General features: G+C 41.3%; 1 protein-coding gene across 5 annotated transcripts; it reads left to right on the plus strand.

The window, feature by feature from the left end:
- The first annotated feature begins 334 nt into the window (after window positions 1–334).
- GCNT4 (glucosaminyl (N-acetyl) transferase 4) lies at window positions 335–27,750 on the plus strand. Of its 5 annotated transcripts, none has more exons than XM_044446522.1 (3): window positions 335–436; window positions 615–748; window positions 24,528–27,750. In XM_044446522.1, exons 2-3 carry the CDS (start codon window positions 693–695, stop codon window positions 25,885–25,887), a joined length of 1,416 nt encoding a protein of 471 aa, XP_044302457.1. In that variant the 5' UTR covers window positions 335–436; window positions 615–692; the 3' UTR covers window positions 25,888–27,750. The 5 variants fall into 5 exon arrangements, with proteins under 5 accessions (XP_044302457.1, XP_044302460.1, XP_044302459.1 ...); XM_044446525.1 differs by lacking the exon at window positions 615–748 and adding an exon at window positions 18,773–18,966 and having other exon boundaries at window positions 336–436; XM_044446524.1 differs by lacking the exon at window positions 615–748 and having other exon boundaries at window positions 336–436.

Here is a 27,750-nt window from a genome sequence, read left to right on the forward strand (position 1 = left end):
GGCTAAATCAAAGACATGATGGAGGTGGGATGGGAAACGATCGTTTCCAAACCTCAGCATTTGCATATTTAGGTCACCTAGACCGCCTGGGAGAAGCATTACTGGAGGGGTTTGGCACACTCCAGGATTAGTCCTGCAGCAGCAGCAGCAGCAGCAGCAGGGCTGGCGAGCGGGGTGAGGGTGGCGCTCGGCGAAGGGGCTCGCTCGGGCAGCGCAGGCAGCGCCACGGCGGCGCATCTCTTCCCCGAGAAGCCGGCGGGACTTGGGGCGAGCGACGCGCCAGGTCAGCTCGGCCTTCCTCCCCGCCCTTTTCCCACTAGAGAAACTGAAAGTACCAAAACAAAACCTGATTCTCAGGTCGAGAAGAAAGTTTCTCCGGCACGCCTGGGCGCTCGCGGGACGAAGCTAGCCCGCTCCTCCGGCTCCTCTTCCCCAGGTAAGGACCCCTCCGGCCCCGGAGCGCGGGATGGGGTGCCTGGGGGGCTCCGGGGGGCACACGCGCGGCCGCTCGCTCACAGCCTAGGCGTGTCACGCTGCCGCTGCTTCGGTTTCTGCTTCTGGGCAACGCGGGCAGCGGCAGCAACCAGCGCCGCACTCCTCTCCCTTTCCTTCAGAGGCCGCCCTCCTTCCTCGACCGCGTCATGGGGTCCTCTCCCCAGGCGAAGCGACTGCTTTCTCGCCCGCGGACATGAATGCGCGGAGAGCGGGAAAGAGAAAGAACGCGCCGCCGAGCGACTAGGCGTGCTGAGTAAGTGAGCGCGTGCGTGACCAGGCCAGCTGCAAACATCTGCCCTTCCCCGGCCCGCGGCAGCCGCTGACAGCGACCCCTCGCCCCGCGGCGCTGGCGTAAGTGGCGTTCGCTCTTCCAGAGGGAGAAACTTTTCCCCCCTTTTTACCTGCCTGCCTGCTTGCCTCCCCCGTTCGAGCGGAGGTAACGAAGGGCGAGAGAGAAACTAAAGCCGGGCGGTTAGAGGGGCGAGCGAGGGAGGAAGCAGCGTTGGGCTCGCAAAGGCGAGAAGGCGCGCGCCAGGTCCCCCCGCTGCTGATTCTGGTCGCGAGCTGGCAGCCCCTTAGCCTCGCTCTTGCTCATGCAAGGACTCTGGCTGCGACTGCCTGGCCAGCCCAAGCCTGAACTGCGTTCAGGACACCGCCCCCCGCTCCCCCCCAGCCCCTTCAAACTGTTTATTTTTAGCTGGACATGTAAACACGTGGAGGAGGAGGACAACTTCCGAGTCGGTGTGTAGCGCAGCCACGGCGACGGGGGAAATGCTGCTGAGCTCCTCTGGGGGGCACCAGGTCGGGCTATGCCGATTTCTCAGGGGGCTAAAGTCTTTGCAGAGTGACTTCCCTCGCCCGCGTAGCAACGGTCTGTCTTCGGCTACGTCGCGATACCCGCCCTCTTCCCCCGCCGCCGCCCTGCACCGTTTAAGGATTTGAGACTGCGCTCCAGCGCCTTCTACACTCGAAACGGAGGGCTGGCCAGCTCAGGAAGTTTGCTTGGAGTGGCCTGCTGGGAGGTGGCTCCTCACATGCCTCCGCCCTCCCTCCCCTCACCGCGTGATAGCAGCCCTTGCTCCCGGTCACCGAGTTGTTTTGCGGGCTGTGAGACAGCCGCTAGTGCCCGGCTGCTGCCTGATCTGTCCTCTTTCTCTCTCGGACGGCTGCATAGCGTGGGCATCCCAAAATGAGGCTCGTGCTGGGAGAGCGAGACGTGGCGGGTTGTCTGGAGAAGTTCCTCCACCTTGTTGAAAGTGGAGGTGCTATCCCTTGTCAGACTAGCAAAGGCGCTGCTCACCTGGTTCTCCTCCTCTAGGCTCTCCCAACCTGCTGCCCTCCAGATGCAGTGGAATACCCAGTCCCCTGTCCTGCTGCACCTTGTTGCCCAGTTGAAAATGTAATGTGTTCACTCTGTGCCCCTTGTGCAGCTGGTTGCTGTGTGCACAGAGGCTTTATCTGCATAGAAGAGGGTGACATTCAGAGGCATATGGCCCTTTTTCTGGCTGTGCCTGAGCACATTTGAGCTGATGCCTTGCCCAACTGCATAGAAAGGAACAGAGCTTGGACAGTGTGCTCCAGGACAGTAATTTTGCTAAGGTATCAAAATGACTGTGTAACAAGTAGTATTACATGACCACCAATCTGCTTGGTGCTGTACCAAGCACAGAAGGATAATATTTTGCCCTGCTGAGCTTGCAGTCTAAAATCCAGCATAGGGGAAGTCTACAGAATGTGAACAGAATGTGATTATACCACAAATTTTCTAGTTGCTGCTAAAATATTGTTAGGGTACAATCCTAGACAGAAAAAAAGTCTAGTAGCTCTCAGAATTCCTATTCCAGCTATGTGGGTTTGAGAATGCTGAAACTTGTAGGACTTTTTTTCCTGTCTAAGCATGGCTAACCCTGGGGTGTGTATCTTTGGAAGTTATGGGCCTATCTCTTGAAGGAATAGTTAACCACCCCAGAAGGAGACAAATTAGTAACCAGTTAAGGGGATAGCTGTGAATCATGACTCTCTAGTTCAAAGCAAACCTTAGCCTTGAATTCAACAGGTAGCTGCTAGATAGCTGTTGTTTCTCAGCCCCTCTGAAAAATATGGTGCTCTACATTGCAAGGTTGTTTTATGGATTGTGGAGATAATGTATGTAAAATTATTTTGAACATTTTAAATTAGCCTTTCCTAACTTAGTGTCCCTCAACCCTGTTGGACTATAGCTCTCATAATTTGCAAACATCATAGCTATTTGACATCCCTATTGGCTATGCAGGTTGGGTATGATGGGAGCTGTAGGACAAACATCCATAGGATTGTTTGCAATGCCCAGTGTTATTGCTACTATTTAAAATACCATAAATGGAGCTGTCAGTTAAACTTGTACATTTTTTATGAATGTCTCTTTAGAAGCAAGTCTTATTGTACACAACTAAGATTGCTTTTTGTAAGCATGTTTAGGACTGCAGCCAATAGTTGATCAAGGGTTCAGTGATGTGTGCGCTTAGAGAAACATCCTGTAACCAGGTCTAGCATGACTGGCTAAGGAATGTTTGGACTTGTAGGACTTTTTTCTGGAACTGCACCCTGAGTTTATTGAAAATTGCATACATGGGTAAAACTGATAAGTCTGAAGCAAGAAGTATGTTTTTAGTTGGCTATACAATCTTGGAAGAAGACTTTCTCCTGAATGGAGGAGAATGAAAAATACCACTAATATGGTGTTTCCCATCTGCAATTTTATGCATTTTTCTCTTTAAAGAAATATTTTAATCTGTTGCCTGATTAATTTGGGAGCACCTTTTATATTTAGTTAAAAGCTTTTAGGAGATTAGTCTAACTGATTTAGCAATTCAGTGTTGCAGCTGTAAAAATATATGGTCAGGATTTTAACATTAGACTTACAGCTCTTTTCATATGTTCTGTTAGGCATGCTCATTGAATGCATACAGCCTCCATCACTTATCTGTACATGTTCATAGAATCCATAAATTGGACCTGCACAGGGGCTGTCTGATGAATGAGGGGCTTTGCAAGAATTCAGGGAAAACCTGCAATTTTTGGAAGGAGTGGTGCAGGGATTGAACTTTACATATGAAAAGGACTATTGTGCTTAAGACTATAATCCTATCCTCATATGCACACACTTACTTGGAAGAAGGACCCATTTAACTCCATGAGATTGATTTTATATAAACATGTATATGATTAGGCTGCAGATTGTTTTTATTTGGGGAGAATACCCCAATCATTGAAAGGGGCACTTTGTATTCATTAAAAGGACTTTTGACTTCCTGTTCCAAACAGTAGTTTTTTGTCTGGTGGCAGTTGTCCTTTCGGAAGTGGGGAGAGTTCACAAGTGTGGAGGACAAAACTAACCTGTCAGAGTCCTTGTGCTGTAAACAAAGGTATGACTGCCTTGGTGAAATAGCTGGCACAGAAAACTGCTGGAACACAAATGCTGAGTTTCATTCAGGATTTGGCATTTTGTGTAGCACGCTGTGAGTAAAGAACTGTCTTCACTACCCATCTGGATGCAGTTTGGAAGAGGGGGGCAAAAGGATAAAGTAGTAGGTTCAGCATCGGGAAGAAGCATCTATTGTGTGGTGGGTTTAGAACATAAGAGGTGCCATGCCCCTGCAACTGTCACCTGACAGCTGACACGGTCATCTGACCTCTGATATTGGAAGTAACTTATAGCAGTCAAATCCATTCAACTGCCCAGAGAGCTACTGGGGGTGGGGGGGTGTATAAATAACTAATTAATGAATCAGGGCTATTAGCCATTGATAGCCTTCTCCTCCAGTTTGCCCAGTCCCCTTTTAAAGCTATTCAAATTGGTAGCCATCACCAATAGTTCGTCTGGGTGCTATGTGAAGGCCTTTAAACTCTCCTTAATTTCCTTTGCTTTGCTTCATAGCAGTCTTTTTAAGGACTTCCCCTGAAGATGTAGGTAATGAAATGCTTATTGTTAGAAACAGGAAATGACAAGAAGAACCTGAATATCAGGAAAGTACGTTTAGATTTGAAACTTCCAAGTTGTAAGTGAACACTATATAAATAAGTTGTGGAATTATACTTGTTGCAGTTCTTAATAGAAGTATTTGGAAGAGGTGGTTTAAAAAGTAAAATCACTCCTAAGTAAAGAATATGTTAATGAACTAACTGTTCAAAGCCCAGCTGATTTTGAGATTTTGTGATTCTCAAACCCATGGGTCTAACCAAAAGAGAAGCTACAGGCAGGTATTATTACATGGTATTGCGCTCAGCATAATCATAAGCTAGAACTGCTGGGTTTTCCTGGTTTAGTGTGAATAACCACATCAATACCCCATCATGTGAGCAGCTAAAACAAGCCAGCAATGTGCTCACCCCAAAGAATTACTGACTTTTCTGGTGGTATTTGTTTCCATTTTGCAGCTCATAAGAACATAATGCCGGATCAGATCAGTGTTCCATCCAGTTCAGCACCACATTCACACAGTGACAAACCAGCTGCTCACAGGATCCCTCAAGCCAGATAGGCCCAAGAGTTCTGCCTGCCCAAATGCACATGGCGAACGCAGGCATAGCACTCTGGCTAGAAGTCATGGAATTTCTCCATGAATTTGTCCAATCCCCCCTTTAAAGCTATCATTAACATGCAGTGTGGAGAAGTATAAATGGGTGATACAAATCCATTTGATGTCAGACCTTGGCTTTTCATTTGTTGGTTCCAAACAAGCCAAAGTCATAAGCCATAAACATTCTTGCTCAAAGCAGCAACAGTCAGTTTGGGTTCAGTTATCACACAAAACCTGTTTTGTTTTTCCAATTCATATGAAGACAATAACAAAATGAAAATAAATGAGCTTCGTGTACTGGCATGCTGCTCTTTAGGATAAGTCATCAATTCTGGCTTATCTTAATGTGTGATACTATCTTTGCTTATGCAATGACATAGAATTTCAGCATTGGGAACATCAGTCTCTTGCTTTTTCTAGTAAAAGGAAATTGGACTGTGCTCTTTTCTTATGCTTACAAGTTATAAGACATGTTAATTATTAATTATAGGTATAGCTATTAGGTAAATGTATTTGGAAACCCTGGACTCATTATGAGAACTTCGCCTGGTTTGGATTCAGTTTCCCATCTGTAATATGGGAATGCCATTTACTTTCTTGCACAGTTATAACAATAGGTAAGCTGACCTTTTAAATGTGTTTTGCATATCAAAGGTACAGTATAAATAGTTTTATGTTAATATATTTTCCCAACATGAAATTTCAAGGTTAAACTTTCTAATGTCATCTGCAATAGAAGATGAAGGTACATGCCATGCGCTGAACACCTGTGGCTTTCATCTAGTTTTCACCCAGATTAATTACTAGCATTAATAATAATTAATTCCATTAATCATTGCTTGGCTTTTAAAGCTGCAACATTTAATTGTAACTTGTCACTTGGAAAGGATGCATAAAATTTCTATAAGAAGATTTTAAAATCTTTTGTCCTGTGCACTTAATTCTGTACTCTTTTAGTGATTAATTCAAACCAGTAGTAGAATGTATAAGCTACTTACTGGAAGACAAAAAAAAAAAAAAAAATTCCCCAGTAGTATCTTACTGATATCTCATTAGGTTCCAAATAACATTTGATTTCCTCAGTTTGTCCTCTCAGATGGTCCCTATGGTTTTGACACTACTTTATTAGGCTATCTAATGAAGTATTATCAATACTAATGGAATCCCCAGACTTGAGCAGAGGTCTCTTATCAGTCCAATGGCCTATTAAGGGGTTTAACCTGAAACTATATACATTCAAAGTATGTGCTGTACCACTTGACTGTGGTTGCTTCTGCATCTGTGCTTTTAAGAATGGTTTGATATGCCTGTATTAGCAGTTGATAAAGCTTCTCTGTGTTGTAAAAATATTCACTAGCTGATTTCTGCCCATCAAACAGAGGACCAAGCCAGGAAAACTTGTTCTCCTCCTCATTTAATTTTGAACAAAGTTGAAAGGGCAGGTATTAATTACATTTTTATTCTGTTCTCTGCCGATATGTCTCTGTCTTCACCTGTAGCACTAACACTCTCAGCTTTATTGCCAGTCCTTTTAAGGTAAAATCTGTGTTAAATACAATTGTACACTGGATTTGCATCAGCAAACCTAAATTTGCAAGAAAATGTCATTTTTGTCACCTGTGACTCCAATTGCTTTGTTCAGGTGAACTTGAAAACTGTATACCAAGGGGTTCACTAGAATAGCTAGGGTGAAGTAATCAAAGCACTCTTTCCTGGAAATAAGTCCTATATGCAAGCCCATTATTCTGAATAGGCAAGTGTGGGATGGTTCTACTGGTATCACATTAATGCAGTCATTATTATCAGAAGATGTTTTCTAGAATAGCAGAGTGTGAGTATGTGTGTGCAGTGAGGGGGAGTCACAAACAGAAGAGCTTTCCATTTGAGAATAATGGTGGCAGAATTACATATTGCCAGGACAATTCAGGGCTCTAAGTGTGGGCAGACATGAGATTGATGTTTAATAATTCTCCTGCCCCCTGCTGATTATCCAGTGCAGATACTTGCTTAGCAATTTTAAAAATCTCTTGTTTCTCTGACCATGGTGGTGGGAGTTCTGAAGGAGAGAATTGGTAGGTGCAGAAGTATATTGTTAAGTATCTTTACTTAACAGATTAAGAAGCTTTACCTTCTTTTACTTGCTGATGTTACCATGCAAATTGCTATTTTATTCCACCTTTGTATTTCTTCAGCAAACCATTTTTTGGTTTGGGAATGTGAATTTGCCAAAACAATATCTATAATCTCACCATCATTCTGCCCTAAATATAAGACATGGATCCCTAACTTGGGTCTTGGGTTGATGGCTACATCTGGAATGTTTAGAGGGTTGTAGACATTCTTATGAAATGGCTGTTATGAAGGAAGGGGTCTTGCATGTTCATAAAAAGACTGACAGGGTAGGAATGGCCAGTGAGAAAACGCCCATTTCCCAGAAGGCAAACTGGTGTGCCTAAAAGAAAGGTAACCAGAGTATTTGGCCAAGGTGTGGATGGAGCTCCAAAACATAAAACCACTTGTTTCAACTCCAGTCAGGATAGTGTATTGCTTTGCAGCATGCCAGCCTCCCAGTTTCATTTTAAAGAAATACATTTAAAAATAAGAAATAAAATTAGACACCAGGAGGGAGCAGCTTGCTGGGCTTCAAGGAAAGTTTCTGCAGGTGTATTGGTGCCCATGGGCCCTCTGTTGGACAGCTCAGCTGAAGGGAGGTGGAACCCTCCATGAGCAGTACAGAAATCATGCAAGCCATGCTGAACCCCTGTGCTCTATATGGGCTCTGCAAACTGTATCCCTATGGGAATTGCCTTTGTAAATCATTTGGATCAGCAGCTGTGGATAGTAGTTTTTATGGACGTGCTACCCAAAATACATATGGACGCATGGACAAGCAGCTCACACACAGGTACAATGAAAAATTAGGACAATTCTAACATAGTTACAAATGACTTGCTGCTTTTGTGGTGCTATATGGCTGATGAAGCAAGGTGCAATATATGCTTATAAATGTTGAGCACTGAGAAGGGGTGAAATAGTGGTACTACCAGTCTGGCAGAACACCGCTCCCCACTTCAGCATTGTAATTACAGATCTGGAACAAGGTGATTTGCATGTGCAAAGGAGATCAAATGAGAAAAACAGCTCATTTGAAGAGCATCAGATGCGCTAGATGGGGGAGACGTCTGGTGGTTGAGAGTATCTCCCCCTCTTTACCCTGACAACAATTGCTGCATCTAACCTGCAGTCCTACCACTAGAACATAGGAAGCTGCCTTAAACTGAGTCAGACCAGAATCTAACCCAGTGCTGTTGATACAGACTGCACTGCTCCTCCAGGGTTTCAGGCAGGAGTCTTTCCATCCTTACTGGAAAAACTGGAGCTGCTGGGAATCCAACCTGGGAGGTTTTGCAGGTGCTTTACCACAGAGCCACAGCTGAGATGCCTGACATCTGTCCAAGAAGCCTCCTCTGACCTGGATCTTTTCAGGAGCAGAAGACTTCCATTGGCTGGCAGCTAGGAGCAATGTCATCTCACATGCATTGTTCCTTCAGTATGCGTTGCTCTGCTAATGTGTCCCTCCCAGAAGGGCCTGGATATTACTCGAGTTTCTTTGGCATTAAAGTTCTGCACTTGAGCCATGGCTGGGTAGAAGCAAAGTGGGCAAGGAAGAATTAAGGTGGCCCTGCTCAGGCCCTTGCACCACTGCCCAGCCCTCATGCGGGTGTGGGGTGATTTGTAGCAGCTCCACAGCCTGGGAAGAGGGAAAAGCAACCATCCCTTGCCACCTCGTGAGTAGGCAAGCAGATGATGGCACCAGAGAATCCCAGGCCTCGATGTGGATTGGAGGAAATGAAATAACTAATCACTGATAATGGGAACTGACAGACTAATTGTGAGAGTGGCCAATCCAACATTTTCTGTTGTTAACTGACCCTTGCAAATTGATCTGTGATAACAGAGGCTTAATTAAATTTGAGTGGTGGAAATGAGAGCTTTGACTCATATTTTGTCTTAAGAAATAGGAATCCTAGACAAATAAAACCAACAATAGTGGATGTGATATTTTTTATTCTACAGGAAAGATTGAAAGTAATCACTGGCATCAGGAATGGTGGAATTAAAATAAATACTATATTTTTAAACCACCCAAGAACCAAAGTTCTTTGGGCAGTATGCAACACATTAAAAACATAAAAATCAAAACAAAATATTAAAAACAAGAATAAAAATTAAGATAAAACCAGCAAAGTATAGGATAATCTCAGCATATAAAACTAGATTATAACCAGCAGCAGAGTAAATGCTAAAATAACTAAAAACATTTTTTTACTGTCTGGAAGAATAAAGGTTTTCATTTGGTGCCAGAGATTATAACATAGGCACTAGGTAGATCCACTGAAAAGCCCTGCTCTCTTGTAGCCACTTAGCTCTGCAGAAGGGCCTCAGATTAAAGCAGCAACAACAACATTTTAACTACAATGTTTCAAACACACCAGGACTGCAGACAGACTTTTTAAATTGCATTTTTCATTTCAAACCCTATGTTTTCTTTTTCCTAATGTGTTTAGGCACTACATTTAATTAGTAGATTTATTTTTAATTTATGCAGTGTTAATTTTGAACTGTGAGCTTGAATGTAGCAGCAAAGCAATCTGTGCAAGTGATGACAATAGAAGAAAACTATGCCCAGGACAAACCAGATGTAATTTTTATCTGGATAGAGAGCAAAAATGTTTCTAAAAGCAGCCTTAAGTAGTGTATTTCACCATTTTTCTTGAAATACCAAAATAAAGGGAGCAATTATAGGCTGCCAAGCTGAGATTTCAGTGAAAGTTACACACATGTTGAAAGACCCAAAGGATGGATGCAGGCATACCTTGTTTTATTGTGCTTTACAGATACTGCATTTTGTATTACAAATTGAATGTTTGTGGCATTCCTGCATGAAGCAAGTCTTTTGGCGCTATTTTTCCAACAGCATTTGCTCACTTTGTATCTCTGTGTCACATTTTGGTAATTTGCATAATATTTCAAACATTTCCATTATTATTATATTATGATGATCTGTGATCTTTGATGTTACTATTGTAATTGTTTTGGGATGCCACAAAGCATGCTTATATAAGACAGTGAACTTAATCGATAAATGTTATGTGCTCCACCAACCAGATGTTCCCTCATCTCTCTCTTCCCTCCTCCCCCTCCCCTCCCCCATTCCCTGAGACACAACATTATTGAAATTAGTTCAGTTAACAACTGTACATGGCCTCTAAGTGTTCGAGTGTAAGGAAGAGTTGCAAGTCTCTTACTTTCAATCAAAAGCTAGAAATGATTAAATTCAGTGATCATTTAGTGAGGAAGATATTGTTTTTAGACATAATGCTTTTGCATACACAATACTCTACAGTATAGTGTAAATATAACTTTTGTATGCACTGGGAAACAAAAAATTGTAATATTCCAATATTCACTTTATTGTGGGTTGTCTGGAACTGAACCCACAATATCTCCAAGGTATGCCTGTATTTATTTTATTTTATTTTTATTTATTAGAACATTTCTATGCTGCCCCTTGCCGAAGCCTCGGGGTGGCTTACAACACAGTAAAATACAATAAAATACAAAAATAACAATATAAAATTAAAATTAACAATATAAAATAAATAAAAAATATAAAATATAAAAGAAGTCGCCCTGGCCTTTATTTGTTTATAAAAGGCACTAAAAATACATGAAAATGGGAAAGCAGCATTTTTAGAAACCTATTTCAGCAAGTAGAAAACTGGATAATAGGAGGATGTATAATTGCTGAAAACTTCAACAGGGTCTTATGTACAGTCACACAAAGCAAATAAAAGCACAGAGTACTCCAGTGCTACAAACCTGGCTATTTACAGCATGATCCTAACATTTTTACATGGCAGAAGTCTCACTGAGTTCAACAGGACATATTCCCAAGTAAGTGAGATTTCAAATGCAGCCTCTGGTTGACAGAGATTTTACAATCTTTATACTTACACCAGTTATCCAGGAAGGCATATTCAAGAACACAGCATTTTTACATGCTTAAATATAGTGAACAGTATAGTAATAAGGGTGGGGTGGGGTGGGGTATCTGATTTCTGTATCCTTTTGAGGCTCACATGGTAATAGAAAGAAAGCTGGGAGAGCTGAAGACTTAATATTACTCACTCTTGCAACCAAAACAGAGAAAGAAAGAAGAAAACAACAACAGGAAGTTGATTTTTTAGTCATGGCAAACATACAGAAAGTTGATTTGATTGGGAAACATTCAAGGGATATGAGGGAGCACATTTTAAAAGCTTTGGATCTCACTAAGGGAGTAACAGGAAAGCCAAGGCAAACATAAACATATGTTAACAATGCCCACTCCCCACCTTGAAGCGTGTTCGAAGTATCAATGAGAGGATAACACTTCTTGTATAGCTGGCTGTGTCTGTGCAAACTGAAGCCATGAGAAGTTTGTTAATCTCTAAAGTGACACAGGCCTCTTTCACACATCATGGTGGCACTGGCAGCAAGTTGTGGGTTACTGTGGCAAATTATGCGAAGCAAATTTTGGTGGCAAATTGGGGGAAGCACACGAGCTACGTTTTGGTTGTTGCTGCAAATCAGAAAACCCCATTCAGAGTTGTTAGTATGACACCCAAACCTGGACGTTGTGGGCTATTTTGCGGCAAACAACCCAGAGTTAATGGATGGTTTATTTTTAGGTTAACTTTGAGTTGTTTAACACAAGAGCAACCCAATGTGTCCAGGTCTGGCCATGCTACTAACAACCTACAAATGGGTTTTTTGTAGGTTCTTGCTGCAACTTGGAAGCAGGGTAAAATGTAGCCAGCATCCCTGCAAATCATGTCATATGGGGCATGGCTTGGGAATCTTTATTATGGAACCCAAGGCAGTCGTCCTCTCCCTTTTATCCTCACAACAATCATGTGAGGTAGGTTAGGCTGAGTGTAATAGACTGGCCCAAAGTTACCAAGTGAACCTCATGGCTAAATGGGTACTAGATCCTGGATCTCCTGAGCCCCAGCCCAGCACTCCAACCACTATACCACACTGTTTGGTGGAATAGTATTGATCCTTTTTCTTGTAGTTTTTGTTATATATTTTTATTTAAGACTATATAATATTTAGGAAAAATACTGCATTTTTTTTTTTAAAGATTCCAGAATGGCTCACAAAAATAACATCAATAAAATCTGCCAATGAAATAAGAAAGCAGTGATAAAACAATAACCTATTTCAGTAAAACAACCAGAGAGTAGGTGGCATTCAGGAAAATGTCAAGGAAAAGAAGTAGGTCTTCAATTACCAATGAAATGCTCCTTAGATGGATCTGCCTAATCTTTCTTCTGATGGTTTCTCCTGGTGAGCACCAGAATGGAGAAGGCTCTCCTCCACAGCATGGCCAAAGGACCATCAGTAGGTTGTCATATAGTAAGCAGGGTCTCCTCCCAGATGGTAAAAACCAGGGCAGCTTTTATGAAAGATGGTTTTATGTCATGCAGACTGATATAATGAACAGGTGCAAGACACTTTAAATGAGATGATAATTCCCAGTAGCTTTTTAAGTAACAGGTGTGCATTTTTTGAAGTCCTCCTTACTTCAGCTGCTTTAAAAAACTGTCTCTTTGATCTTGCTGCATGAATCACAGTCTGTATGCTGCTTCATGTAATTCTAGAAGCATTCAGTTTGCTCTGTACAAGGTAATTCCAAAATGTAGGCCTGAGCCGTGACTTTTTGTTTGTCAAAGTAGAGTTCAGGGGAGAAATCAAAATTCAGTGTGATGTCTATATGTATATTAAATATTCTAAGGACATCTTAACCTGCATATTTTTCTTAGAACTTTTTTAAAAAATAAATGTTTATTAGAATACAATTAAGAGAAAAACATACAATAAAATAAAAATATACAATATTAAACATATGATTAAAATAAAACATAAAAACATGGTGTATATCACCACTGGGTCCATTGGATACATTAAAAGTTCTTTCAAAAAGCTCTGGCCCCCTTCCAAAATTGCAGTGACTCCTGTGAAGGTTCACATCCTTTCCCCCTATTTAACACACAATAAATGAACCCCCAAATCATCAAAATTATTCTCTTTAATATACCCTTTTTACTTTAATATCACAAGTTACTTTATTATTAATAGCTATATTCCTAACGTCTCTATACCAATCACTCAACTGACAATCATGTTTTACTTTCCAATTTTTTGCTATAATTAATCTTGCAGCTGTTAAGTTTGTTACTAATTCTTTAATATTCCAACTCCATTGTTTTCTATCAAATATTGACAGTAATGCAATATCATGACATACTTCAATATTGTAGGCCTTTTTGCAGGCTGTGAAGTATCTACAATCCATTATATGAGAAAGAATAAAGAAAAATAAAGAGAAACCCCAAGGGTAGGTCTAAAATTGGGGTGGCTCAAAAATTATTGAAATCTGCTTTATATTTCATACCTGAGATATTACAATTGGAATAGTTGCAAATATTACTAGCAATAATATTAGGAAGTACATAGAAGGACAAGTCGTGCTGAAAAAGAAGAAACATGTCTACTCCAAAAGAAATTCCTGCCTCAGTGACCTTTTAGAATTCTTCAGCAGTGTCGGTAAACATGGAGACAGGGGTCTTCTAGGAGACGTTAATTATTTGGATTTCCAAAAGGATTTTGACAGAGTTCATCACCAAAGACTCCTAAGCAGACTTAGCACTCATGGAATAAAAGACGAGGGCCTAGTTAAAGAGAAGACTGAGAATAAAATAATAAAGAAAAATAGATGGTAAATTCTCCAAATGGAGGGATAGAAATAGTGGAATTCAATGAAAATCTGTATTAGGACCAATGCTTTCAAGTTCATAAATTATCTGGAAGTGAACAGTGAAATGGGTGAGTTTACAGATAGCGCCAAATCATTTAGGGTGCTTAAAACAAAAAGGGGTTGTGAAGAGCTTCAAAAGGATCTCTCCAAACTGAGGGGAAAAAAACTAGGCAGAGTCAGGAATATGACTAAAAAAAAAAAAAAGACTGGTGAGATTAAATTCACCTTATACCAAACTGTGGCACAACCACACTTGCTATGTTGTGTATAGTTCTGGTTGCTGCACCTATTGTAGAGTTGGAAAAAAGCATAGAAAATGGCAGCTAAAATGGTGGAGTAGCTAGAGCACTTTTTCTATGCGGAAACTTCACAACATTTTGAACTGTTTCCTTACAAAAAGGCAAGTAAAGGAAAACATGACAGATATACATAATTGGTGTGCAGAAAGTAGAAAAGGAGACATTTTTCTCCCTTTCTTGTAATTTTAGAGTCTGAGGTCATCCCATGAAGCTGACTGATGAAAGGAAGTACTTTTTCACACAGTACTTAAACTATGGAATTTTTTTCCACAGGATGTAGTGATGGGCACCAGTTTGGCTGGCTGACAATTGGACATATAGGTGGAGGATAATTTAATGGTTGCTAATCCTGATGGTTACCTGTTACCTTCAGTTATCAGAGGCAGTATTCTTCTATATAGCAGTTGCTGCTGAACATGGATTGGAGAGTGCTTCTGTACACATCTTCTCCCTGTGGGTTTCCAGTGAACGTTTCTTGAAAACAGTGTAAACAGAGTGCTGGACTAGATAGTAATTTGCCCTTCTCCAGTCCAGCCCTTCCTGTGTTCTTAAGTTCAGGGTAAAAAAAAGCTAGCTAGCTGCACAGCAAAGAGTGTTTGGGACAGACAAAATATACAATTCCCTTTTTCCCCTTCAGCTATTGAATCTTAATAATTTATCCATTCCAGATTGAAATGTCCTTACTTTTTTGATAAATGGGACGTTTCTTTTCAGACAAAAGATGACTCATAGCATAAGCCATCAAAACGACTTCTACACAAGTGAAAGGAGTTGAACATAGGAGCTGCCTTCTGCTTGGTCAGATCAGTGACCATCAGTCATGATTTAAGAGCACTCTAGGCAGTTCAGAAAAGTATCTTGAACATCTGCTATCCGCATCTTTTAAACTTAGAAAAGCTATGCATGTAAATAACACAATGTATCCCAGGGAAACAGATACTTTACTTTCCTGTAGATAACTTTAATAAAAGTAGAATTCCTTTGGAGAGTTCTTTCCACTTCTTCTTACTCTGTTATTGCAATGGGTTAGTTAAACTGGGTTAGTTATCACACTGTAAGGCTACTCTTAAATCCCTGAAGATTCTCAGAACTATTAATTTGGACTAGTTCTACTAGATCAGTATCTGTGTTGTGTTTCTGTTTCCTAGTGTCCGTTGATCCAGAGTATGTACTACCCTTTTATCAGTTGTTTAACCAAGCAGTCAGGTAGACACATGATATGAACAGAACATTTTATTGAAATATATGTCAAAACAATAATTACAAATTGATTCAAGCAAATTTGAATAGTTAAAATAGGGAAATATTGTTCTTAAAATAAAATGATGATTATACTGAAGTGGGAACAAATCTTAATGCAAATTCTTAATTCAGAATCTCTTAGTAGCCATCAAAAGCAAAACCTTGTTCTACCTCTGGGCAAGCTTAACGGTGTTGTACCATAGGATGGTTATGAACATTTGACCAGCATAATGCCCATTAACATGAGGCATGGAAGATCATGATATAGCCTTGCTTTGCTCTTACAGAAAAGCTTACCCATAAACTAGCCCAGAGGTGCAAAATGATGCAGATCATTTGAGCAACAGACCAGAGTAACGTAGATAATTCCTGGACACATTCACACATCAGGCTAAGCCACTCTGAGAATAAGCTGTGGTGAATTATCTATCTGAATAGTCCACATTGCTCCCACCAGAGAGGCATGTGTGTGGCTTGGCGTGACTTCTTTCCCCCTCAGTCCTTCCTTCTGCTCCCTGTGTCCTTTGTATGGACAACCTCTCATATTCTCATCCCTGTGGCAGGAAATTTCCCCATTTGTTATCCCTTTTTAAAGTACCTATTTCATTCACCACCTTTTTCTGTTGCTTTGGAAGTATGCAGCTATGTTTATAATTCTAAATTATTTTTTTCTTGGATCTTTGCAAGTATACAGATTTGCCTGTCCATTTTGTGCAGTTCCTCCTTGTAATTTTCCTAATATATTGCTTACTCTTTTAACAGCAAACTCCCAAATCCATAAGATACATTTAGCTTCCTTCCAAGCATGTCCATACTAATTGGAAACTTTAGTTAACACAAGACAATCAGACTGGCTTAAAAGTACAAGTGAGGGGTATTGCAGAAAGCAATAAAAGAAGCCAATGTAGCAGAATACCAGCTAGTAAGAATGTGTGATGTCTTGCTGAAACACTGATTTCAGACTGAATAACTCATCCTTTCCAAACTCCAGTTCCCCACACGTGCCTTTAAGGTGCTCAGGGCCAATTGCTTGGAGTGCCTGACACTTCTCAGCTATTCTGCCCTCTTCCTCATTAGCAGGACCACATCGTCTTCCCATGAAGCTGAGATACTCTCAGGTAACAGTCTGGCTTGTCATTGGGTCCCCTGGCCTTGGCGTGCCAGCTGCAGATTCCAGCCCCGTCTCCTCGTCCAAGTAAAAATCTATTCCCACATCCCAAGAAGTCTCTTTTGTAAGAGGAATGAGCTCAGTCCCTGTTGGAGAGAAGGAGGCAGTAACTCCCACTTGTCAATGTCAGCCTCTTACTTTTCCATCTAAAACTAGCACATCTTTGTTCCCTTCCCTGTTCTTGATGCTTCTCCATCTGCCATTCAGCAGCTGAACAGGACTGAGCAATTGGGTTGAGCACCAACCACAGCAGTGATTGCACCCACTGCAGTCCCCCCATCCCATGCAGCTCCTACTAAGCAGGACACAAGGATGCATTGAAAGAGCCGAGGGAGCTGACAAATATCTCTTCAAGGCTAGGCGCATGGGAGTTGTTCCCTTTCCTTTTCAAATCAAGCATGTTGCTCAGGGTTTTTTTCCTGAATTGCCCTCATGGCTTCATAATTTCTGGTGGAATTGTTTTTCCCCTGGTCCTTCACACGTGTGCACAGACTATTCTGTCCGCTGTGCATGGTATTGCCATGCCAATGTGCTTGTATATTGTAGCTTTGGGAGTTCTCCGTCAAAGGAGTAGGTAATATACTGGGAAACTGACAAGGTGAAACTGCAGATAGTATACAGGTGAAAATGCACATTCTTGAAGGGAAGGAACAAATCATTAAAAATGTGAGCCCATTTGTGTGCTTTCAAATCACTGATAAAAGGAAAGATGGCAATTGGATTAGGGTGCCTTTAAAGTGCCATTTCAGCATCAATGGAAAGGCATGGCTTCTTGTGTCATGTGAACACAGTTTCTTTGAATCAATGTAGCTAAAGACAGGAAGTAACAGCCCCTCCTGATAGTTTAGAATAACGCAACAGTACAGGGTAACCATGGTAGGGCGGAACTAAGGCTCACAGGTCTTGGCACTGTTTGATTGTTAGGGACAATCATCATCCGCCACCCCTTCTAAGAAATTGTTCTTTCCTCTGAACTTAATTGGAAACGCTTAATAGTTGGGGTGGGAGAGACAGAAATGAATTTTCTAGGAAAAAATGTACAAAGTATTTTTGGTGGTTTGATTTGAATGGGCGGTTAAAGCCCTGTGGTCAGTTATTTTCAGGTGGTAATAAGCCATGATCATATGATGGGATTTGTGGTCAGCTTTGCTGTGTCATGTGAACCCAGCGACAGCCCATGGGCTGTTGTAGGGTTCTGTGATAACTTGTTAACCATATGAGCAAGATCTCTGTCCGTCCTGAAACTTTTTGTAATAGGACAGGATAGAAAAGCTTTAAATAAATAAATATCCTCACCAGGTTTATACAACATGAAAAACTACTCTGCTGAGGGTAATTATCCAAAACCCACCAGCCCTCACAGTGGGGGAAATAAACCACTGGGGCTTATTTCCTTCTCTGTGACTCAGCAAACAGACCCAATCGTTCCATTAAAAACAAATGGACGGATGAAATGAAAAAAATGAAAAACTTTCTCTTGGTAGAGAGTTCATATTATTTCCTAAGTCAAAGAGATGTCCATGTAGAAAACCTGCAATGCATGAAGCAGACTTTATTGTGATTGGAGTCTGGGGCCATTGTTGACAGTAGAGACAGAACTGTGACCAAGCAAAGCAAATTTGCAATAGGTGTTTGTTTTTCTTTTTTTAATGTGAGGCATCACGATAGCAGCTGTCAGTGTGACTCACTGGTTACTATAATAATTCTGATTCTGCCATCCATTCACAGGGCTAACTTTTTAAAAACATGATGAAGAAGGTTTGGAAATAGAAAAAAATCACAGCTGTCCCTCTCTGCACTCACCAGTAAGCAAGTGCAAAAGGAACCTGTGATGCATCAGGGAAAAGAAAAGAAGGGTAACAGGAGAGAGGAAAGCTGCAGCTAACATCCACTAGGTACAGAAAGTGTGGTACAAATCAGAGAACGAATGTTGGTTTTATTCAGGGGCTGCTAAGTAAGCTATGAGGTATAACTACTATACTGAGCTATAAGGTAATGTATAGATGATTCTAGCTCTAAGCTATAGTTATCTTGCAAATTGCTCCCCCCCCCCACCCCCCAGAAAAAAAATCCCTCTGTGTCTGGGTTGAATCAGAATTAAGTGACCTTTGCTACTGCCTTCTTTCCAAATCTGCCTTTCCAGCTCCCTGAAAACGCTGCAAAAGAGCCAGAGATCCTGCTGTATGGGGTGGGCAGAAGTATGGGTGGGCTCTCCAAAACTGGACAGAGGACCTTCTGCAGGTGAAACTCTCCCAGAGAAGGCAGATCCCGGATTCATTCCTCTGCACATATCATTTCTCTATGCTGTTTACCATCTACAGGAAGCCATTGGGCAAGGTAACTCAGCATTTGGAGGGTTGCGTCTTACTGTGCTGATGATATCCGGCTCTCTTTGGCAACCGATACCAGTTCTTGAGCAATTGCATAGATGTAGTAATGGACTGGATGTGGATTTAAAAAACAGAAGCTCAGTCTAGACAAGACAGAACTACTGCTGGTTAGTGAGGAAACTACATGTGGGGATGACACAATTGGTAGTTGAACCTGATGCTCTAATCCTGGGATGCAAATAATAATTTGCTCCTGCACAATAGCAAAACAAAGTGAGCATCTGAGAAGCAAGAAAAGGCTGCCTTCTGAAATCCCTGGACAATAGACTTTCTGTGAAATGCAGAGCTAAAAATAAAAGGCCTAGGAGCTGAGGAGGTAGAAGGCCCAACAGTGGGATCCATCATGTTGTCCCTGGAAAAAAGGCAAAGGTGGGAAGGGCTCAGTGGCCAACATAAGAAGCCTGAGGCAAGACTGGTCTGCTACTCTCCAGTCCTTGGAAATACAAATAAATAAAGTCTCTAAGCACCTGAAAGAGATTGCAAAAACAGTAAGTGCAGCTATGGGCAGGTCTAACAAAGAGAAAAACAGTAACAAAGATAATACAATCTAATATGGAATTGCAGGGAAAAATGGAAGCCCTGGAAAATCATAGCAGATACATTTCACAGAATCCAGGAATCTGAGGAAAACCAAGATAAGAATTTGACTCTTGACAATGTGGCTAGCAGAACTTTCCTTCAAATCAAATATAAAATGAAGGGATGTAGCACAGAACTCTCCAAGTTAAATCTGTAATGGAAACATTCCTGAGGGATATAACTGAATGCTTCATTCATGAAGCATCCAGATGCTTGACAGGATCCAGATGCAACTGCAATATGAAAAGGACCAAGCATAAGAATTTCAGGATTTGTGCCCTGATGTTGTTCAAAAACAAAGGGCATTTAGATGTTGTGCCTAAATCTGAGATCCCTGGATAATAAACTACAGATGGAGTCACCCAGTTAAACTCATGACACCATCATAATTACTTCATCACACCAGGAGGTCAGACAATTCCCTGTGCGCATGAATCTGAACCAAAAAGAGGAAGGTGGAGGAAATTCCAGTGCAGGAGAAGAGGAGCTGAACAGAGAAGAAGCCACTGGCAAAAAACTTGATTGGCAAGTGAAGATGGGGAATTCATAGAAAAGCGGGTTATACAGAATTAAGGAGGAAATCTCTAATCAAGTTTCTAAATTCTATCAAGGGGAAGTCATTTTTTTTACAGAAACCACACAGAGGCACTATAACTTGGGCCACACATAACAGGAGGCAGTGGTGAAAGTGGAAACCTTACAGTGATCCTTTGATTTTCCGTGTGGTTTCATAGAAACCAAACATGCCAGGCTTCACCATGGATGCTGAATTTATTTATTTATTATTTATTTAGAGTTTTTGTATGCCATCCCATCGCTTAATGCCTCGGGACGGCTTACAGAAATAAACAAACATAATAAAAAATACAGATTATACAAATTAAAAACCCGATTCATTCTGGCTGCAAATTAAAACCTATAGTTAATATTAAACATTATTAAAATATTGTTTAAATAAAAAGGTCTTAGCCTGGCACCGAAAAACAAACAACGACATTCAAACACAAATTCAAATACAAGGACAAGCCATGCCTGTGCATTTTGCAGTATGGCTTGTTATGTGTGAATACATCCATTCTACGAGTATTTTAAAAATTGTCTCTCTCTTAATTTTGCCGGTGGTGATGTTTTAAAATTAGTTTTAAAGAAAGCTGTCCTATGACTCACAGGTGGCCTCTGGACCCATAGGCTATGGCAGATTCCCTGACCTCCTGGGCTATAGACAGGGACCTTAGAGCGGGGTTCCTGCTTGGATTTCCCTGGCCACCCTTTCAGCAGAAATGGAAAGCTCCACAGTGCTTCCTCTTTTGAGAGCACTGTGGTGACTTCTCCAGAGGACAGGGAGTAGGGAAAGCTGGCTCAAAATACATTTTAAGGCAGAACAGAAGGACGAGAAACCTGTGCCGTCACTCCTGGTTTGCTGGACAGCAGTTTATCAGATGTAAATTATATTGAACCACACTCAAACTTTTGAAAGTTTTAGAATAGTTCTAAATTTTAATTGTAAGTTGCTTTAGGCTGAAAGGACACTTGTTAATTTTTTTATTTTATATGGGGGTGCATACATCCCTGTGTACATGTAGCTTCTGGTAACCCCCTCCCACCAACTAAGGCAGTTTATGACAGCTTGTAGTGCAATTTGATGCATGTTTAGTCAGGAAAAACATCTTACAACTCCCATCCGGCTAGTTGTAAGGCTTTTTCTTATCTTTCTAAACTTGCATTGGATTGTGCCTTCAGCTCAGAATTTACCACCAGCCAATTTCTGCCTGTGTATTCTAGTCCTCAGGAATGCATAGACCACTTCTGAGAGTGCAGCCCTATTAGAGTTTCACATTTCATGGCATGACCTCCATGTCACTCTTGATGCTTCCCCATGAAAACAGGCACAAAGAAGGCAGCTTTTAACTGTGTTGCTTCCAGATAGCTGCCTTAATGTTTTGAGGTGGAAAAGCTGCTTTCAAATAATTTACCTGACAAAAACTGGGTATTGCCTTCTGCACCTACAAAAAAGCTGTACACAAGTTGAAGTGACAGTTCTATTCATGTAACATTTGATTGGTGAAAAATCTAAAGCTGATTTCCTGAATGGCCATCAATTTTTGCTGTCAAAACTCTTCCCTGAAAGCATAATATATTCTAGATCATGGGGAGGAGGGTGGTTGATCAGACATAACAATAGGATCAAGAGCAGTTCAGGGCATATTCTTTGGGTAGCAGATTTGAGATTATATGCCTGGAGATGCATTATGCCTTTGTAACCCATAAAACACTGATGCCATTTTAGAGACCATGATGCCATATCCCAATGGCTTAGGGTATTGCAAGGATATGTCTTAAGATGGTTCTGGGTTTAGTATCTCCGGCCTTCTGATGTCTGCAGAAGAATGAACCAGCCTGCTAGAGTAGGTTGCTCTGCATGATTTAGCTACATGCATAGAGATGGCCGAATCCAACACTTAGGCCAGAGCTAATCAGAAATTACCTTGTTTCACTGTTTATGTATTCCTCCGTCTGTTTAGGGTCAAAGTTCCCAACTTGTAGCAAGTTTTGCATAATAAAGACTGCACGATGCTTCCTCTGTGTGGTATCTGCTGAACAAGGCATCGAGCTGCCAATTTCCATGTATGTGTATCCGCTGCTGACAGCATGCTTCTGAACTGTCTTTTTTAACAAATCCAAGAGGAGCTGGCCCAGCCGCCTGGTAGTTCTCTGGCTGCTGACTGCATGCCCCGATGCTGGATGCAGGAGGAGCTCCTTTTGGAGAGGGAAGGTTGGGAGACCTTGAGCAATGGATCTGCTGAGCTTCTATGAAATCTGTTGCACATGTGGGACCAGCACTTGTGCCGCAGTGATTGAGGGCTATACTGGTGTGCAAGGCCATGATTCTGTTTGGGAACGTGGCAATTTGGAGGGAGAGATTTAGGCTTCCCCCTTGTACTTTCTTTTCAAAATTCTACCGTTCCTGTGTATCTGGGGGGAGGTGGGGTTAAAAAGGAGAGTCCTGCATGGGACTATTGGGTGCAGTTTTAAAAATCAAATAAATAAATAAATAATACATTGAAAGATGTGCCTTGATTCGAAAAGGAATCCCCCCCCGCCCCCAGCTACCCCTGTTTTTTTAAAAAAATTGTGGCCCATAGTGCTTCATAGAGCAGTCCTGAAATGAGTGGTCATGCTTCCATTATACAAGCTCTGTTGACCTGCTCCATTCTGGAAATGAGCATTTCCAGCACTAAAGCACTAAATCCCACCATGCAAGGAATGAATCCCCTGATGCTTGGGAAGCATCAGCTACTGCCTTATGGACAATACCTGGTGTTCTGCATTGGAGCCCATGGGCCTCAGGACATACCTTTATTGGTGCCTGCTCCCTGTTCTTTATTTTATCTCATTTTTTAAAAAACATTAAAAGCTGGAAAGCTGACAAAGTACAAAGTGAAGCACTAGCTTGCAGCACCATCTTTATTTTGCAGAATGCTTATGGGTATTAGGTGGCATTCTTGTCCAAGTTACTTGTCTCAGAGCCTTATGAGTTTGTGCAGAAAACTGTGGATTTGAAAGACTGATTTTTTTCTTCAGTAAATTCCTTTTCGTTTAGCCTTACTTAACTTGCCATCTAGGAAATGGGAGTCTGGTGATTGTCCATATCCACCACGGCAGTCATTCCTTGCCATTTCTTAAATGACCAAACCCCTCCATATGGCAGCTGTTTTGTGAGCATGAAGCAATCTCTCAAAAGTCAAGATGTTCCCATCACTGGCCTAAAAAAAAGCAGGCACATCTGGAATTTCCTGGAATTCCTGAGTTATACAAAACAGCTTTATCCAAACACAGCAGCAAAATGCACCAAGGCATGGGTTCTTCCCTATGTTACATACAGTAATCAATGTTTTATTACAAGTTTTTCACTAAATGCAATTTATTTGGGACAGAGTTGTTGCATATTTCTTTCTCTGCAGTAGCAAAACCAATGCCCAACTGTGGGTTTTAAGAACATCACTTAAACACTTTATGAAAAAGTATTTGCTTACTTTTGTGTGTGTTTGTACTCACCTGTCTTTCCATTTCCTGTTCCCACAAAGCATCTTATGCTATGATCTCCTTCAACAACTCCTTAGGTAAAGTATCTTTTTGCACAGAAAAGAAAAGAAATCCCCATTTTATTTTAATAATAAGCAAAGTAGTCCTAAACCAAAATTGAAGTCCAGTCAGACCAGACAAACAACACAGGTCTTCGTGTATCCTAAATAACCTCATAGAGAGCATACAGGAAGAAAAATTAATGACTATTCATTTAGTCATTTCCTTGAAGAACTGGCTTGTTTTACTTCTGTTGAAACATTATTCCTGGAATACAATGTGTCAGCACAATCTTGTGTATTAGCTATGTACATGTGTACCCAACCCAGTGAAATTTTAAGTGTGACGTTGGGTTGCTGGGCATCGCTCGCAATCTGGCCTTCCTTATTGCTTGCCCTGATGGAGCAACCTCTGTTGCAGCAGCCGCTGTGTTGCCTTGCAGCACTGCTCTTGCCACCACTGGGAGGAACTCTAGATTGAGGAAGTGCCCTGGGGAAGAGGGTGTCTGCCCCTAACCCCTTGGAGAGCCTGGCTTTGAATTCAGCCTGTGCACCTGACACGTGGGCTTTATTGTGAGTAAAGATGTCAGTTGATACTTCATCCCATTTACTTCCAGCTAAAGAAGGAATTTTTCTGCTTTTGATTCAAGAAAAGTTTTGCATAAAGTTACGGTATTGTAGTTTGTTCATGTTTGCTAGAAAAAATGCCGTGTTGAGACTCCCCATTTTTCTGCTGTAACTGAAGCAGCAGTGGACTTGTCAAATTTGTGTCATATGTAAGGAATATAGAATTGCCTTTATAGATGGCTCGACACCTTGTCCTAGCTGTATCATTTTCTTTTCACAGAATGAAGATATATCAACTCTCCTGCAATTATCTAACAGGACGAAGTCTCTTGACTGTGTTTTTAACAGTGTGGCTGCTCTTGCTGCTGAAACTTCTCAAGCAACTGTTATTCCTTCACAGAGATATTTACTTTGTAGAGCCCTTCTTAAGCACCTCATCATTTGTGAGAAACAAGTACTCCCAGTTCAGAAAAGATGCTCTGTATGATATTAATTGTTCCTCTATATATGATCAGGAGCCAGTGGAGATTGGAAAGACTTTAGAGATAAAGAGAAAAGAGATTATTGATTTAGATGATGAAGATGTTGTAGCAATGACTAGTGACTGTCAAGCATACCGTACAATGAGAGGATATTCTCTAAAGCCCATTTCCCTGGAAGAGGAAAATTTCCCATTAGCTTACTCTTTGGTTGTTCACAAAGATGCCATAATGGTTGAGAGGCTTATCTATACAATATACAGTAGTCAAAATGTTTACTGTATCCACTATGACCAAAAGTCATCTAGCACTTTCAAGCATGCATTGGAAAATCTAGCCAAATGTTTCTCCAATATTTTCATTGCATCCAAACTGGAAGTAGTGGATTATGCCTATATCTCCAGGCTCCAGGCAGATTTGAATTGTTTGTCTGATTTGTTTAAGTCTTCTGTTCCATGGAAGTATGTAATTAATTTGTGTGGCCAAGACTTTCCTCTGAGATCAAACTTTGAGCTGGTATCTGAACTTAAGAAATTAAATGGAGCAAACATGTTGGAGACAGTCAAGCCAAGCAGCAGTAAACGAGAACGGTTTATCTATCACTACAAACTTCAGAAAATGCCTTATGAATACACGAAGATGCCTGTGAAAACAAATATCTCTAAGGATCCACCACCCCATAATATTGAAGTTTTTGTGGGCAGTGCCTATTTTGTCTTGTGTCGTGCTTTTGTACAATATGTCCTTGAAAGCTCCCTTGCTTGGGATTTTTTTGAATGGTCAAAGGACACCTATTCACCTGATGAACATTTCTGGGCAACCCTTGTTCGTGTCCCTGGAGCCCCTGGACACATTTCAAGGGAAGCTCAGGATATCACGGATCTTCAGAGTAAAACTCGTTTAGTGAAATGGAACTACCTGGAGGACCGTCTCTATCCTCCCTGTACTGGCATGCATCTTCGCAGTGTCTGCATCTATGGAGCTGCAGAACTGAGATGGCTTATCAGCTATGGGCACTGGTTTGCCAATAAATTTGATTCAAAAGTGGACCCCATTTTAACAAAATGTTTGGCAGAAAAGCTTGCAGAACAACAGAAGGAATGGGTTGGTTTGTCTTCTGAAAAACACTTTATCCACAGAACATCTACAGATGCCTCATAAGCATATAATATACTCATTGACTGGGTTTTGGGGTTTTTTTCAAAGTGAGGATTTGCTGGAATTCACTCACTGAGCATTCAACTCTCTTGGTGAAATTCAGCTAAAGGCAAGGTGTACAAGTTTAGCTATCTCTTGCAGCAGAAACACGGGAAGTGAGAGACAACTTCCAGCAATGAAACTCTAAAAAGAGAGAAAGGACCACATATATTTTGACTTAACCCAGTGGTTTCCAGTCTTCTTAACTCTACAAAACATACTCCACCTTCTATCACCAGCATTCCCAAACCCTCCAGCAGCACTGATGATTCTTGCATATAGACAAGTGCGTTCAAGGATCTTTGGATGGAGGCATCAAACCAAAACTGGGAGGAGGAGGAAAAAGAATGCTTGAAGCCCTTTTTAAAATGATGTGCGAGGGAATGTCCTTACCACAAAAGCCATTCTTCCAAATCAGGTTAGGGTAAACCGGTAGCATGCAGGAATTGGATTTTGACATGTTCTCTCTCGGTGGGATGTGTCCATGCCAAACCTAGGCTAGTGGGGAGAAGAAAGCTCCACATGCACACAATCCTGTCCCTCCTTGGAGCTTCATCATGTGCCACCCCATTACGTAAGGGCCAGCCTCATACCACTGAGAACCACTGGCTTGGCTCATGTAGGATTCTACTCAGAATTATGCTTTATCTACATTACTACATGATTTGAATCTACATTATCTTGGATTTTATATAATCATTGATGAATTCTATGCAAAGTTTATTAACACTCCTTTCCCACTCTGCATTGTGATCTGAATGCAATAAGTAATATGTCGCACCTTTGACTGCCCCCTCAACTATTTATGGCACTCTTTCCTTCCAGAGTGGCTGAGTAGCTTTGGAATGGAATCAGCTTTTTATGGTGCTGATCTTTCTGCAGACATATTCTGAAGTAAAGGATGGTTCAAAAAGTTGCACACACAGGCTGCGTTATAGCAAATTTTGGAATTGCGGCAGTGGCGGCGAGACCCCTATTATCTGCAGCTCCTTGAACCAACATATATGTCTACATCAGTGTGCATCTTCTCTGTGCAATAGTAAGTCTCACTGAGGGCTCATTCAAATGTTTTATTTTTTATAGATGATCCAGTACTTGTAGCTGCTCAGTTTTGGGGGACAGATATCTTCTTTTCAGCTTGTGTCACCTTTGTGGGGAAGCTAGCCCTTGAGTTGTAATTTGGCTTTCCCAGTTAAAAATTATTTCTCCTTGCCAGGACCACTTTTGCTATGGAGGTCCTGCATGTGAGATGGTGTGCAATGTTTGTGGGGATGCATTGGACAGTGCACAGTACATCGCACAATAACGAAGAGAAGCACACAGTTCTCCAAGGCAAGCCTGTGCAAATCTTGTGAGGGGTCTTAAGAGTGTGTTTTATTCTATTCTTTATTTTAAAAGTTCTTCCCAGAAATGCTTTACTGCTCTTTCATGTGAATGTTCATATAGTTATTTTAGTAGCAGGGGAGTGATGTGCTTGAGGTTTTCTTCTCTACATGCTTTTCCTTGGAAAGATAGGCGTTCCTTCTAATTTTCTCTGCTTTCTATTTACTTGATAAAAATATCCTTCCTTCACCAAAGCTACCTCTTCCTGTATTATGTTTGTCTGGTCTTATGAAATAGGCACAGGGCCAAGTCTGGAAGCAGCATGGCTTTACGGCTGAAGTCATTTTGTGTGTCTGTGGTTCCCTGTGTTTGTGGCCTACTTACAGATCTTCTATTCCATTTTAAAAGAAAAAGAAAACAAGCATAGGAATTAAGACAAATGTGTACAATCTGTGTTTCCTCAAGATTAAAAAAAAGTATACTGAATAAATATAAGGGAAAGCA

Source organism: Varanus komodoensis, unplaced genomic scaffold (genome assembly GCF_004798865.1).
Source record: "Varanus komodoensis strain SLA01 unplaced genomic scaffold, ASM479886v1 scaffold5, whole genome shotgun sequence".
Lineage (NCBI taxonomy): Eukaryota > Metazoa > Chordata > Lepidosauria > Squamata > Varanidae > Varanus > Varanus komodoensis.

Coding starts and splice junctions, on each gene's coding strand:
- GCNT4 (XM_044446522.1), top strand. CDS start 693: ATGCGCGGAGAGCGGGAAAGAGAAAGAACGCGCCGCCGAGCGACTAGG. Junction 749..24,527: donor CGAGCGACTAGGCGTGCTGA/GTAAGTGAGCGC, acceptor TTCTTTTCACAG/AATGAAGATATATCAACTCT.